The sequence below is a fragment of the Maylandia zebra genome, linkage group LG14 (assembly GCF_041146795.1).
Source record: "Maylandia zebra isolate NMK-2024a linkage group LG14, Mzebra_GT3a, whole genome shotgun sequence".
Taxonomy (NCBI): Eukaryota; Metazoa; Chordata; class Actinopteri; order Cichliformes; family Cichlidae; genus Maylandia; species Maylandia zebra.
The window spans coordinates 24040172-24053499 of NC_135180.1; the positions used below are offsets into that span (position 1 = coordinate 24040172).

The following is a 13328-nucleotide window of genomic DNA, read 5'->3' on the forward strand; positions in this document are numbered from 1 at the left end:
ACCGCATCTGCAGAAAATTTAGTTCTTTGGAGTCTTCTGATTATTACAAAACATGGAAACTTTATGGGACTCCATATAATTCACCGTAGCCATCCTACTTGTAAAATAAATGCACTGGAATCTCATTTAGTTTGTCCTTTGAAGTAGAACCTAGATCTCTGAAGCCACTTTCTCTCCCTGTATTTGGCATTAATCATTGGTATATTATTTAATGGATGGCTGGTGTTGCATTGTTGCAGCGTTTCGTCATCTGCTCCCCCAACAAATGCTCGCACGCTATTACACCTCCAAAACTGCAGTGTTCGTGTTGAGACTGGTGTTGTTGAAATGAGATAATGAAGCTGCTAATTGAAGATGTGTGAATGTGCTTCTCAAACCGCAGTATAATTGTTTTTGTGTTCGAGCCAGTAGTACATACCTGTCACAGATGTGAGGGCTGCTTTTGTAGAAAAAGGGTTCTGCTGCATTTCAGAACAAAGATATTATTTTTAGAGGATCATTGTATTATGAAGCAAACATGAAAACAGACTTGATTCTCTGGACACTTGCGTGAATATTTTGTTTTCTACTCTACTAAAAAAAATTTCGGATAAAAATTGTGCATTAAGTCACATCATAACATTAAAACAGGAAGGCTTGTTGCTGAAAATGGGCCTCCATACAGTGTAGATATTTTATGGCGATTTGATTTATCATTGAACCTAGTTTATGCAATTTCTAGTATTTCAAAAAAAGGGTAGGTGGACCTGAAGTTTTAGGTTGTTCAGTAGTGATAACTGGATAAACTCTATACTGGGTACTGTTAGGTACACCTTGCTAGTATCTATCCATTCATGCTATGCATTCAACAAGGTGCCGGGAACATTACTGACAGATTTTTCCATGTAGCATCACACATTTGCGACTCTCCTGGTTCATCACATCCCAAAGGCCCTCTATTGGATTGAGATCTGGTGACTGGAGACCATTTGAGAGCAGTGAAGTCACTCATCTTCAAGTTTGAGCTGATTTGAGTTTTTGTGACATGGTGTGTTATCCTGCTGGAAGAAGATGTGTACACTGGTCATAGAGGGATGGACATGGTCAGCAACAATGCTCAAGCAGGGTGTGGTGTTTAAACCATGCTCAGTTGGTACTATGGGGCCCAAAGCATGATAAGAAAATAACCCCCACACCGTTACACCATCACAATCAAACTCATCATACGAGGCAGGAAAGATGCATGGTTCATATTATATTTACTCCAAATTCATCTGACTATTCTCTGAATACCAAAAAGTTGATGTGGGTGAATGAAATGAAATGTTTGTGAGGCAACATCCCAGAAGATCAGCAGTTTCTGTAATACTCAAACCAGCCACAGTGACACACCCAGAGTCACTTAATTCACCTTTCTTCCTCCTTCAAATTTTCTGTTTGAACTTCAGCAGGTTGTTCTGACCATGTCTACATGCCTGAATGCAGTGGCTTACTGTCATGTGATTGGATGATTGAATATGTGCATTATTGTATTTAATGAAGGGATGGATGAGTGTATATTTTCATTTAAGTTTAAAATGTTGTCATGTAAGTGCAAAAAAGGTTTTTCTGCAATGTTCTGTAAGTAACATAAAATTAGGTGGGTAAACAAAAGTAGCTCAGAATCATGGACAATATGAATTATTGTCTCAGTAAATTCTTATTGTCTATTTTCCTCTCAGCCTTCACACGATATGTTTGCAGACATGCTAATAAGGAGCACGTCCTCCTCTCACAGACTAGATTCAGACAGAGTGACGTGTGAATTAGGCCTGAAAGGCTTAATTTAGACTCTCACTATCAGCTGTGCCCGGTGTACACAGGGCCTCCCTGTTATGTGCCCTGAGTAATTCTCTTCAGGTCAGCTCAACGGTGTACACAGAAATCCACATTCTTCTGCAGTTTCCCAAGCCTTTCCACACTCCCTTATTTTGCCTTGAGAAAGCACTGACCTCAGTCACCAGGGCGCCGTGTGTGTGTGTGTGTGTGTGTGTGTGTGGGGGGGGGGGGGGGGGGGGGGGGGGGGGCATGGTTTTGGCAACATGCCCAGTGCCTTCCCATTCACCAACACAGTAATCTTTCAGAGACTGAAAGGCAGCTTATACTTATCCAGCAGCTTATGCGTGGAAGCTGTTCCTGTCAGTACCACTTAAAAAATAAATAAATTTTATAAATCATCTCTTAAGTATTTTTAGTTTGCAAAGTATGGAAGAAATATAGTATCATCAGAATTCAACTATTTTTAGACATTGAATTTATAACACTGAATTTTTATCCTCCAAATTCACCTGCAAAAAATTCATACTGTGTAACTAAACTTCCTAAACCTTCAGATATGTAGGCTACCTTCAGTTAAAGAGAAGCATCCCAAGTTTAGAGGATAAAACTTCGGTTTCACTTTAATAGTTTTACCTCTATTTCACAGTTTGTAGTGTAAACAGAAAGCATGGGAAGTAAAGAAAGGACGGTCACATGCATCATAAGCTGAACTGATGATATTGAATTTGCATAATCCTGCATAGTGGAGGAAAGACAATTTGATTTCTGAGTGGAAAAATGAAAGTTCTTGTATTTTTTGAGTTCTTTAATTTAATGTGTTTTTGGTTTTAGTTAAGGAAATAACAGAAATTCAGTTAGATAGAGGTTAGTGGATATTTTAGAGCTAATGTTCTGTTTTTATGCTTATTTTCTCTGTATGGTCCATTATTTGTTTGAAGTGGATGAAACATTAAAAAAAAAATTAGACATGTGGAAATCAAATCTGATCTAAGCTCATTCTAAAGGCCCCGAGGAAGCAGGTTACTTATCTATATGCATTATTTATTAGTATTACATTTTGATTAAATAACTCCTAAATGTGTTTTTTATCCTAATTTGAAATGAGCCATTGTTTTCACGGCAGTTTAAATAGTGTTAAAATAAATAAATAAATCTGCCTTTTCAAATCCTGCGCAATAAAACGCGTATTGACCATTAGATGGAGCTAAATGCACAACTAACTGCATATCCGTTATGTAGGCACCAAGAAAGCAAGTGAAAGGATTACTTTTTTTGTGACTCTTCTTCTTCAGGTGAGCCACACGCTGCAACCTCTGCGCAGACCCAGTGATGCACGTGTGTTTCCGGATGCTTGGTTAGAATTCAGCTCGTGCTTCGAGGTCACTGCTTCCCCCATGCAAATTAAGCCTCTGCTCCTCAAGAGCCCTCTGTTCCGCTCCGGGGTCAACGCGGAGCGCCAAGCCGCGGAAACACCAGCGGTTGTCAGGGAAGCTCTTGAGCAACAAGCCCGTGATAGACTTTAAGATTGAGAAGGGGGAGGAGGGAGAATCTCATTAGATTTTCTCTGATAAAGAAGGTGCATTGTGTGGAGGTCTTGGGTCCAACAAGAGAGGACTGGAGGAGATATGGAAAATATGTGTGCCATGTGACCGCTGCCAATATTCAAAAGATGCCTACACACCCTACAGTTCTCTTTTATATTTATGCGCTCAGCCGGTTAGTATTTGCAACCCGGCGGCTCCATTAAGCACATTAACACTTTTCAGAGCCGCAGCTGTCGAAACAAGTTCAATCATAAAAGTGGGTTCAATTATAACGTGTCATAAGAAATCAGTCTGCAGGTGGGTGAGAACCGCGTAAGCACTTTTGCCCTGTGCGTCCTGACCAACAGAAGCCGCTTCACACCTTTCCTGCAGGCGTGAAAGTCTGTTTGTCTTTTGTAAACAACTTTTAGTACATCATCCGCAACAGCACGGGTGTTTTAATTAAGCTTGAAGGACAAATCATTTCTATTCACAGGTCTGAACAGAACTGTGAGAACAGTTCTGCCAAGCTGAGCTTTGAAGTGTTCCGTGGACTGCAGAGGTTTGAAACTGGAGGAGAGGAACCAGTGAGGCACAACAAAGGACAGAGGGGAAACAGAACACTCAGGAGAGGATAAAAGAGATGCGAAAAGCATTCAGAATACTCTCACACGTAAATATGGTATTGAAAAAAAAAAGAATGTTGGTCAAAGTGTGTAGAGAGAGAAAAGGGGATGAGAGCCCCGTGCGCTCTGGGAACCATCCGGACAAGGAGTGAAAGACGGATATTCCCTGCCCCAGGACACACCCTCATGCTCTCACTCTCCCTCTCATTGTTTCCCACAGTGACTCCGTGGCCGCCAGCCTTCGTATCGGGTTTACAAATGACCAGCCAGCCGCTCCAATGACAAGAACACAAAAGTGAAATCATTCCGCCGGGGAGAAGCAACTTTGGTCGCTGCTTTGGTCACACACTCATCAAGAAATAGGATTCATACGATTGTCCCCTCTCCATATTATCTCTGAGAGTGGATTAAGCTTTGAGAGAGACAGGAGATGAAGAGAGAGTATCAGCTAATTGGGATGTGAGTTCAAGTCAAGTGAGCCGGCAGATTGGACCCGTAAAGCCTCTTAAGGCAGGTGGTAGTGGGAGGAATACACCAAGGGGAGTGTGTGTTTGTGAGAAGCGTGCGTTTGTGTGCATGTGTCATTCCCAGAGGAAACCTGCCTTGGTCACAGCAGCAAGGGAGGGGTTGATCAGGTGTGCGCGTGAGCGTATGTAGGTGGGTTGATTGCAGGGAGAGATCCAAGCTGAGACAGAGTTATGGTTTCTCCGGTCTGGACGCGATGAAGTGGTTTTGCGGGAGTTTCAGGGTTTAAGACCGGCGAGGAAGAGGAGAGCTGGGCGGACGGAGGACACTGGAAGAGAGGAGTAGGAGGAGGGGGGACACCACCGCCACCAAAGCGCACAGCACGGTCCCCAGTCCCTTGATGCAGGGATGGAGAGCTCACGGGTGCACGGGATAACTCGGAAGAATCTGAGGAGCAGAGGTGAAAAGCTCAACGGGAAGCCAGACATGAGAGCCGGGCGACACCAGGGACACTTCCACCTGCCGCGGACTGTGATTTTTTTCGTCGCGCTCACGGTGCAAACGCAGGTAAGCCACCGATTAAGTGCTATTTCGGGCTGCATGCACTTAAACGCCCCACGCGGACTCGCAACTGTGGTTCTGTCTGTTTTTTAAATGAAAGCTGAGAGAAAAATACTCAGGAATAAAGTCCCACGCACAGTGTCCCTTTATGCTGCCCTCTTTCTGCTCCTGCATGGCGCTGTGCCCACCTGTTGTTTCAGCCCGCTGGTGTATTATCCCACACAACAGAGAACGACTGTAATCCAATTGTAGAAGCACTGGATGCAAATATCAGAACAAAAATCCGCCTTTGCGACAGACGGTAAAAATCACATATATATTTTTTTTCTTGAATGAAAAAGAGTCAGTGTGCCACTGTTTGCCAAACAAAGACATGTCATGATAACACAAATCAATCACATTAGTGACATGTAGTCGATGAATGTGATTTATTCCATCATTTTCTGCTAAATAATGATTCTTAATCCCTTTTCATTCACTTTGGTATATCCTCGATCATTAATTGCGCATAAATTACACCCAAATTTCACACCGCACCCCTGTTAAGGTATTTTCCTTATTCACGGATCAGTAAATGAGTGAAAACATCTTCCCTTTTAGGCTCTTTGGTTGCTGCTTTGTCCATTTCATATATTAGTAACCATTCTCAGGTGTGGTCTGATTGTCTTATTTTCTCTCTGTCTGCATGGCTGCATGTATGCACGCTTTCTTTTTGGCATAACAGCAAAGTTCATTAATGACTGCGTAAATACTTCTGAGAAGGTGTTTATAACATTATGAGGACAATTTGTGGCTGTATTAAAGCTCTGGATTTTATTCCAGTGTTGTTTTGGGCATGAAAGCATAAACAAGCAAAATATTGTTCCCCTTTTCCCCCATGAGCTCTCAGGCAGCTGCTGGTCTTGTCACAATGTGTCTAATGTGTGACAGCGCTCACCAGTAGCAAGACCAGGCCCAGGGGTGCTCCGAAGCGTGCATGTGTGCACACACGTGAGTGCACGTTTTTTAAACACTGAGCTCACATCCAGCATCTGTGTCCTGGGTGTGTGTGGAGCCCGGGGCCACAGCCTCATAGACTCCGGGGCGTGTGAATGTTGAACATTCAGGCAGCTCTGCGTGCCTCTCTGTACCTCTGCAACCCTTTCACAGCTGAGGAACAACACACCCTGCTCTCTCCATTCTCCGACTGCACTGCAGTGTGAAGCACACGCTAAAGATCCTTTGCATCTGCTGGTGCCCATTTATAATGCAGAGGACGGGGGATGTTTCAACCTGCAGTTCATAAATGAGGCTTCTTGACACTCTAGCGGTCCTTATGTGTTGTCTATTGTGCCACGCTCACACTACAGTACGCAAAGCATTTATGTTTCGCTAAATTAGACTGCCATTTTCAAACTGAAGCTGAATTTTAAAATGAGATTGGATGAAATTTATGTGCACATCATTTCTGTTTGAATGCTGAGCAAAATGCAGTTCATAAAGTGAATCAGCGACAAGAGGATTTCGACATTTAAATAAACAAACACTTAGAAATGTATCATCCGCACAATGCTTGAAGCATCCACCCAGACAGAATTTCAGTGTGATTGAAGATCCTGACCGTGACTTAACCGCAATACTGTGACAGTAAGAGACTGCAGTTATCAACAAATAGTTAAAATGCCTCTCACACAACACCATACATCTTCAAATACCCTATTTTGTCTGGACAGTAACTGGGAAATCAAAGATATCACAATCTCATAAGACAAAGGAATCAATCATAGACTGCTTGTTATGAATAGGGTTGCCAAAAATGCAAGGCTCGTTAAATAATCAGTTCATAAAATATCTGATGCAGTTTCACAGTGGCATTTAAAGTGCCACAGAAATATGCTTGAAATCAATGATGCCTTTCCGAAGAAACTTGTTGGCCTCGAGTACAAAGAAAGTCTCGCTTAAATGGCTCACAGCGAGCTCTGTGGAGTTCGTCGAATAGTAGCATTTGTTCCATGACAGTAGAAAAGTCAACAGATCATTTTCGGAGGCTTGAATGTCTTTAGGTACAGAGGATTGTGAGTTTTGCCCCTTAGAGAGCTTTAAACTGACGAAGCTCAGTTTCAGAGACGGGCTGAGCTTCGGCTTGGCTCACTCTCTCTCTGTTTCCCCTTCTCCCTCTCTCCCTCTGAGCGCTGAAATGCTGGTATGCAGGGAATGGCTTAGGCAGCGAGTGGAGGAGAGGAAGAAAGGAGGATGCAGAGTGATGAGCGCCACTGTATCTCCACAAGCCTTTTGATGTAGACAAGTTCACCCCACCTCCCTCCACCACCACCACCATTACCCTGCGACCCCTCCCATCTCACCCCTTTCAGCTCTGGGACAGGGTGCAGGCAAGGGACACAAAACCCAGTAACAATGGGGCGACTGAGACTGTGGCTCAGCGTTGGGCGGCCTGGCTCTGGCTAAGCAGACATATGAGAGTTTCCAGGTCTCGGTGATAGCTGTCCATGATTGAATGCACCACACCTCTGGGAATACACGGCTTAGATCCTCGGCTGTAATGAGGTGTCACCAGCTCATTGTTTCAGATAGAAAGCCAAAAAATAATGTGAATTATTTACATTTATTCATCAGTGAGGGTTTAAGGACAAACTGATATAACAGTGGCCTTATTTTGGTGTTTGCTGTTGTTGGATAAAGCCAAAACCACAGAGAGGATCACATACACACACTCACATACACACACAGACACACACACAAATGCACACACGCACATACCTGACCCTTGTGCTCTGAGACTCTCAGGGGGTCTTGTTAAGTCTAGAGTGTGTGAGAGAGGCTGTGCGGTTTGTGTGTGTGTGTCCCCTCTTAACCCATCCCTAAACAGGGAGGGAACACAGACAAGAGAAAAGGAGGCAGATAAAAGTGAGGATGGGAACAATGTAGAAAATGGCTGATGGCTGCAGAAAGAGAAATGACAGGAGCGTCAAAGCTTGTTCTCAGATAGAGAAACAAGTGAAGTGGAGGAGGAGGGGAGAAGAAGCGTGTGAGCAGGATCCCAGTGTCATTGCCCCCTGGGAAGGGGAAGTGAGAAATAAGAAGGGAGTGGTGGTGACACACAGGAAGACTAAAGAAAGAAAGACAAGAGCCAAAGAAAGGCGAGTCCAAAGATAAAAGCTAGTGCTGTTTAATCCCTCGATAATTTAGGGAACATCTCTGTTCCCCCAAAAGTTGGCACGCTGTGAGAAACGTAAATAAAAACATGGTGCAATGACGCAGAATGATCATTTATTCTTTCATCTTCACACTGTAAGAATCTGAGAACTGAGGACATCAGTTTCTGTAGTTTTAACATAGTTAACATAGACTGTATATGAAAGACGGGTGTAGCCTCTGACTTTTAATAATGGATTGCATTTATATAGCGCTTTTCTAGGCACCCAAAGCGCTTTACAATTCCACTATTCATTCACTCACTGATGCAGGCAAACCGCAGTTGTAGCCACAGCTGCCCTGGGGCAGACTGACAGAAGCGAGGCTGCCATATCGCGCCATCGGCCCCTCTGGCCAACACCAGTAGGCGGTAGGGTAAAGTGTCTTGCCCAAGGACACAACGACCAGGACAGAGAGAGCTGGGGGATCGAACCGGCAACCTTCCGGTAGCAGATGAGCTTCCCAACCACCTGAACCACGGTCGTTTTAAACGATAAGCCATAAAACTGCAGTTTATGTAATGTCTAACAGGGGGCGACTTCTGTGGGTGCAAAAAGAAGCCTGGTTGTATAGAAAACAGCCTATCAGCTCCCTTTATCTGTAACCTCAGTAAAACACTTTCCTGATGAGTTTTTAGTCTTATTTAATGCAACATGGTGTTCATTTTGTAAATTATGAACTTAATAGAGTCCAAAAGGAGTGTAAAGCAAGGTCTGCTGTAGGGTGGGTGTACCTTGGATTTAAAAATCGCTACTGTATGAGCATGTCCTTTGGATTCTCAGTCAGATCCACCACCTGCTTGTTGAGTTGAATTTCTAAAGGCACCAAGACAGCGATGGACAAAATGCTCAGCTTGAACTTTTAAGATGGGACTTTGGAATCCAATGAGTGATCTCACCAGCGCTTGAGATCATTTTTCTTTAATTTTTATGGGGACAGAGATATTTTTCTATTTCATAATCTGCTAAATGTTTTCGTGGGTACCAGATCTGGAATTCAGGCCGGTGACTTAATCTCACTTTTACGACAAAACCATGCTCTTGAATGCTTTCTGAATTTAGTCTGTCTTGCAGAAAAAAGAAAACCTGCTGAGAAAAAATGATATTATCTGCAGCTGTATATGTTTCTCCTAAACCTGCATATTCAGTATTAATGGTACCTTCACTAATGTGCACTTATGCACCCCCATATCATCACTGATGCTGGCTTTTAAAATTTGTCCTGATAAGGAACTTGATGGTTGCTCTTTTCTTCAGCTTGGAGGACAACATTTTTCACTGAGCGAAGGTGGCAACGTTTTTTCGATCTTATTTATATGTTGCTACTTTGTTCCCTCTGCTTGTTAAGGCCAATTCAAGGGCTTTAACATATGTTTCTAAGCCCATGAAGTTATTTATATTAAAAAAATTAAGCTTTACTCCTAAAACCCCGAGCCTCTCATAAATGCTCTTTTAATACCCAGTCATGTTACTTGTTATCTAATTATGAAATGTTCCACCAGGTCTGTTTCATTCTTTTCTTTTTGTGTCCCCCCCTTCTAACTTTTATTCTTAGTTTCAATATTTTTTCCCAGTTACGTAATTTTACTTGTTGTCTTTGGATTATTTTCATTCAAATATAGGTTTTTAATCATTTTTAAACTACCATGTTCTAGTATTTATATTCTATACAGCGTTCCAACTTTTTGGGAGACATTGGTTGTAAATGGAAACGTCTGTTTTTCTCTTCACTAGAGGTCAAACAAAGTTATGGGAATCAAAGTTATGTCATCATGTCTTCTTCCCCCTTTTCTCTCTCTGTTGCTTGCTTTTTGAACGCTGTTGTCTTGTACGTACTGATAAACAGATGGTGGAGAGGAGACATGCAGGCCGCTGCTGATTCCCAGAGGCACTGAGACAGTACATTAGAGGAAACACGATAGCCGTCTCTCAAAGTTTCATTGCGCATTTTTGTTTATTTTAACTATATGATGGTGTTTGAGTTAGTCAACCTCTATCATGTAAATTCATATCTAAACTATTAAATAACTGTGGATGAAATGCATAAATCAAGCTCAAGTGACTGACAGGGAGAAGGACTTCTTTTTCTTATATGTTATAAACTGCTGGAATCACATAATAAACTTTAACATGAAAAATCTCACTGTAAAAAAAAAGTCTGCTCAGCTGAACTGTCAGTGGAAGTGATTGAATTCTGCAATAAAGGGAGGGCATACATAGAAACATCTGGTGAAGCTGGTTATTTGTGTGAGGGTAATTGTTCAGTTTCAGAAATATTCTAGCTCTTAAAGCGAGTCTTTATAAATATTAAATATTCCAGAGGAATAGTTTGACATTCTGTGAAATACACTTGCATTTGCTTTTTCGTATTATGTGGGTAAATTGATATTTCACTCTATCGTCTGCACTAAGGCTGTCATGATAATAGAATTACAAATTTTAGACTGATACCCAGGAAAATGCTTGATAGTTATTACCATTTTCAATACCGTGGGTGAACAAAATGGCCCAAATCAAGAGTAATTTTTAATAAATATTGATTAGAACAATACAAACAATGATAATGTCAATGAAACTATTTGCAAGTTGCCTGAAATATTGCAGAAAGCTAATTAAGATAACTTTAAGGTATATATAAATATGTATATGACAAATATTTTAAACAAGAAAAAAGGACAATATTTTTAGTTGTCCAAGGTAATCTCTGTTTGTCATTGCTAAGGAGATAGTGTCAGTAAAGTAGGCTACCTGTTTTTGTCTACAAGTCTAGGTTCAGTCTAGGATTTTAAGAAAACACATAACACTTTTTAAACACGAATAATTGTGAAATCCTGTTAAATCCTTTTCTGTAGGATAAGAAGTCTTAACTTTCATGCACTTACATTCTTAGTTTTTCAGTAACCAGAAACCTCAGCATTCAGCAGCCATCTTCAGACACCTCAGTGCATTTGTTTGGGCAGGTATTTTAAAGTGCTATGTATGGTAAATCATTGATCACTGAGCCATAAAACTGGATGCATATAATCAGCATTAAAATCTAAAACCTAACATCTGAAAGGTTTACTGACATTCAGCTGAAATGAGCTTTTTCCCCTGGATGTTAAACTTGCACCACCATCTTTCCCGAGGCAGAGTTCTCCCATAGATTTCAATGAAGGTTTCTTTGATTGCCCTGTCTCTCTCTTATAACGTCTCTAATGTTACAGCTCATCAGAGGCTTCTCTTGTATGTTTCTGGAAAGGCCTGCGGTCCATTTTTTAAGATTAATTGGTTTCTAACTTTGCACCAACTGTAATTTAAACATTGTTTGATTTTATAAATGATAAAAAGATAAAACAACTCCTCTTATAAATTAAAAGCTTTTGCAATTACCTTCTTTCACTTCCTGTCCTAATGAGACATTTTTAAGTAGAACTTGAAGCAAGACACAGCAATGACGTGAATTTTTACACAACCTAAAATGGCCTGTAAATGTAAATCACCTGTCATTACTTGGTGATCTTCCATCACTGCAGTGGGTGAGAATGGCCTTAACTGTGCAAGTTTGATAATATATTAATGTAATTCTCTCCTTTGCTCTCCTCTCTGCTCTCTCTGGATTCAGGCTGTCTGTGCGGTTGGGATGTTTGAGCTTCAGATCCGACACTTTCAGAACCCACATGGTCGTCTGCAAACAGGAGAATGCTGTGATCTCCAGGCCAGCGGAGCACAGCACTGCTCTGCCAGGGACCAGTGTGACACTTTCTTCCAGGCCTGCCTCAAGGAGTACCAGGCCCGGGTCGCCCCAACTGGAGCCTGCACCTTTGGTACCGGCAGTACGGGTGTCCTGGGTGGAAACTCCCAGTTGTTCCACCACAGAGGACACGACAGGGGGGGAGGAGGAGAGGACGGGAGTAATGGACACATTGTCATTCCTTTCCAGTACGCCTGGCCGGTAAGTACAGGGGCAGTGATGGTTAGCAGTATGGTTACCAAGGGAACAGGCTAAGCTTCAAGTGGGAAACAATACACTCAAACTGAGGCTAGAGGAGAATAACGATGACACTCAGAGCTTCACACTCACATGCTTTTGTATCACAATAACCACAACATATTTTTCTACTAGAGTATTACAATATGGAAAACACAGAATTTGCTAATGTGCTCATGAAAGAAAGATAATCTTCCTGGTGAATCACACATCTTACATCTCTCAGACTGACCCAAGAAGACCTGATCTAAGCTGTTAAAGGGTTATTAAAAGAATGAAATGAAAATATTTGACAGTGTTTGACACAGATTTTCTTGTTGCCCATGATTAGAATTTTTGGATATTTGTGATCTTTGGTTTATGAGCAAAAACACACAAACCTGAAAATGAGAGTGATGCAGCTGTGGTTCAGAATGAGTGTGACTATCACCCCCAAATTGCCTCTGATGCATCCGTGTCAGTGTGACAGAAAGTACATAAAGGCTCAGAAAAAGGTGCTGCGCGCATGTAGGTTTTGGGAGAAAGTCCACAGTTAGACTTGAAGACTGCTTGAATAGAATGAGGCCATTTACCAGCAGAATGGCTATTTTTTGTATTTAGTATATGCTAATCTTAAAGTTCTTCCTGCAATCCTGTAGCGGCCCTTGGCGACTTTCTGCTGTTTACAAGGGAGAGTACACTAGTGTGCATTTCATTCATCCACATTCTTGTGGGCCTTTTCACCTTTATTAGACAGTATAGTGAGGTGGAGAAAGGAGAGTGAGGGGAAGGGATGCAGCAAAGGGCCTAGAGTCAGAGACTGCTGCATTTAACTGTGCAGCATACGAGGTCCTGTTCAGTCTCTGAGCTTTATTCCAAATGCAATCACGGAGAAATACAGCTGGTGAAGCACTCTGGGTAATCAGTAAGACTAGAAGAAAACCTAGAAAAGCACGAAATGAATGCAGCCCATGTATCATTAAACTGGTGTCAAAATGTAACGGCCTCCAACATCTCCACTACACTAATGGCCACCACACTAGCCATTAGCCTGGTGGCCATTAGTGTGGTAATTACGTTGGTAACTGTCAGTGCAAAAATGACGATTACCAACATTGTCACCATAATTTAATATATCCGATATATGTTGGCTGGCTTCATACACTGGAACTGAAACTTTGTGTGTCTAAACCAAGAAGGTGAGCACAGTCTGCCT

General features: G+C 42.0%; 1 protein-coding gene across 1 annotated transcript in view; it reads left to right on the forward strand.

Annotated features, from left to right (window-relative positions):
- Positions 1–4151: 4151 nt before the first annotated feature.
- Positions 4152–13328, forward strand: part of LOC101481214 (uncharacterized) — a 59957-nt gene continuing 50780 nt past the window's right edge. Inside the window, exons 1-2 of the mRNA XM_004543616.4 lie at positions 4152–4978; positions 11768–12097. Coding sequence (XP_004543673.3) covers positions 4820–4978; positions 11768–12097 — 489 coding nt within the window. The 5' untranslated portion in view covers positions 4152–4819. The remainder of the gene's footprint in view (positions 4979–11767; positions 12098–13328) is intronic.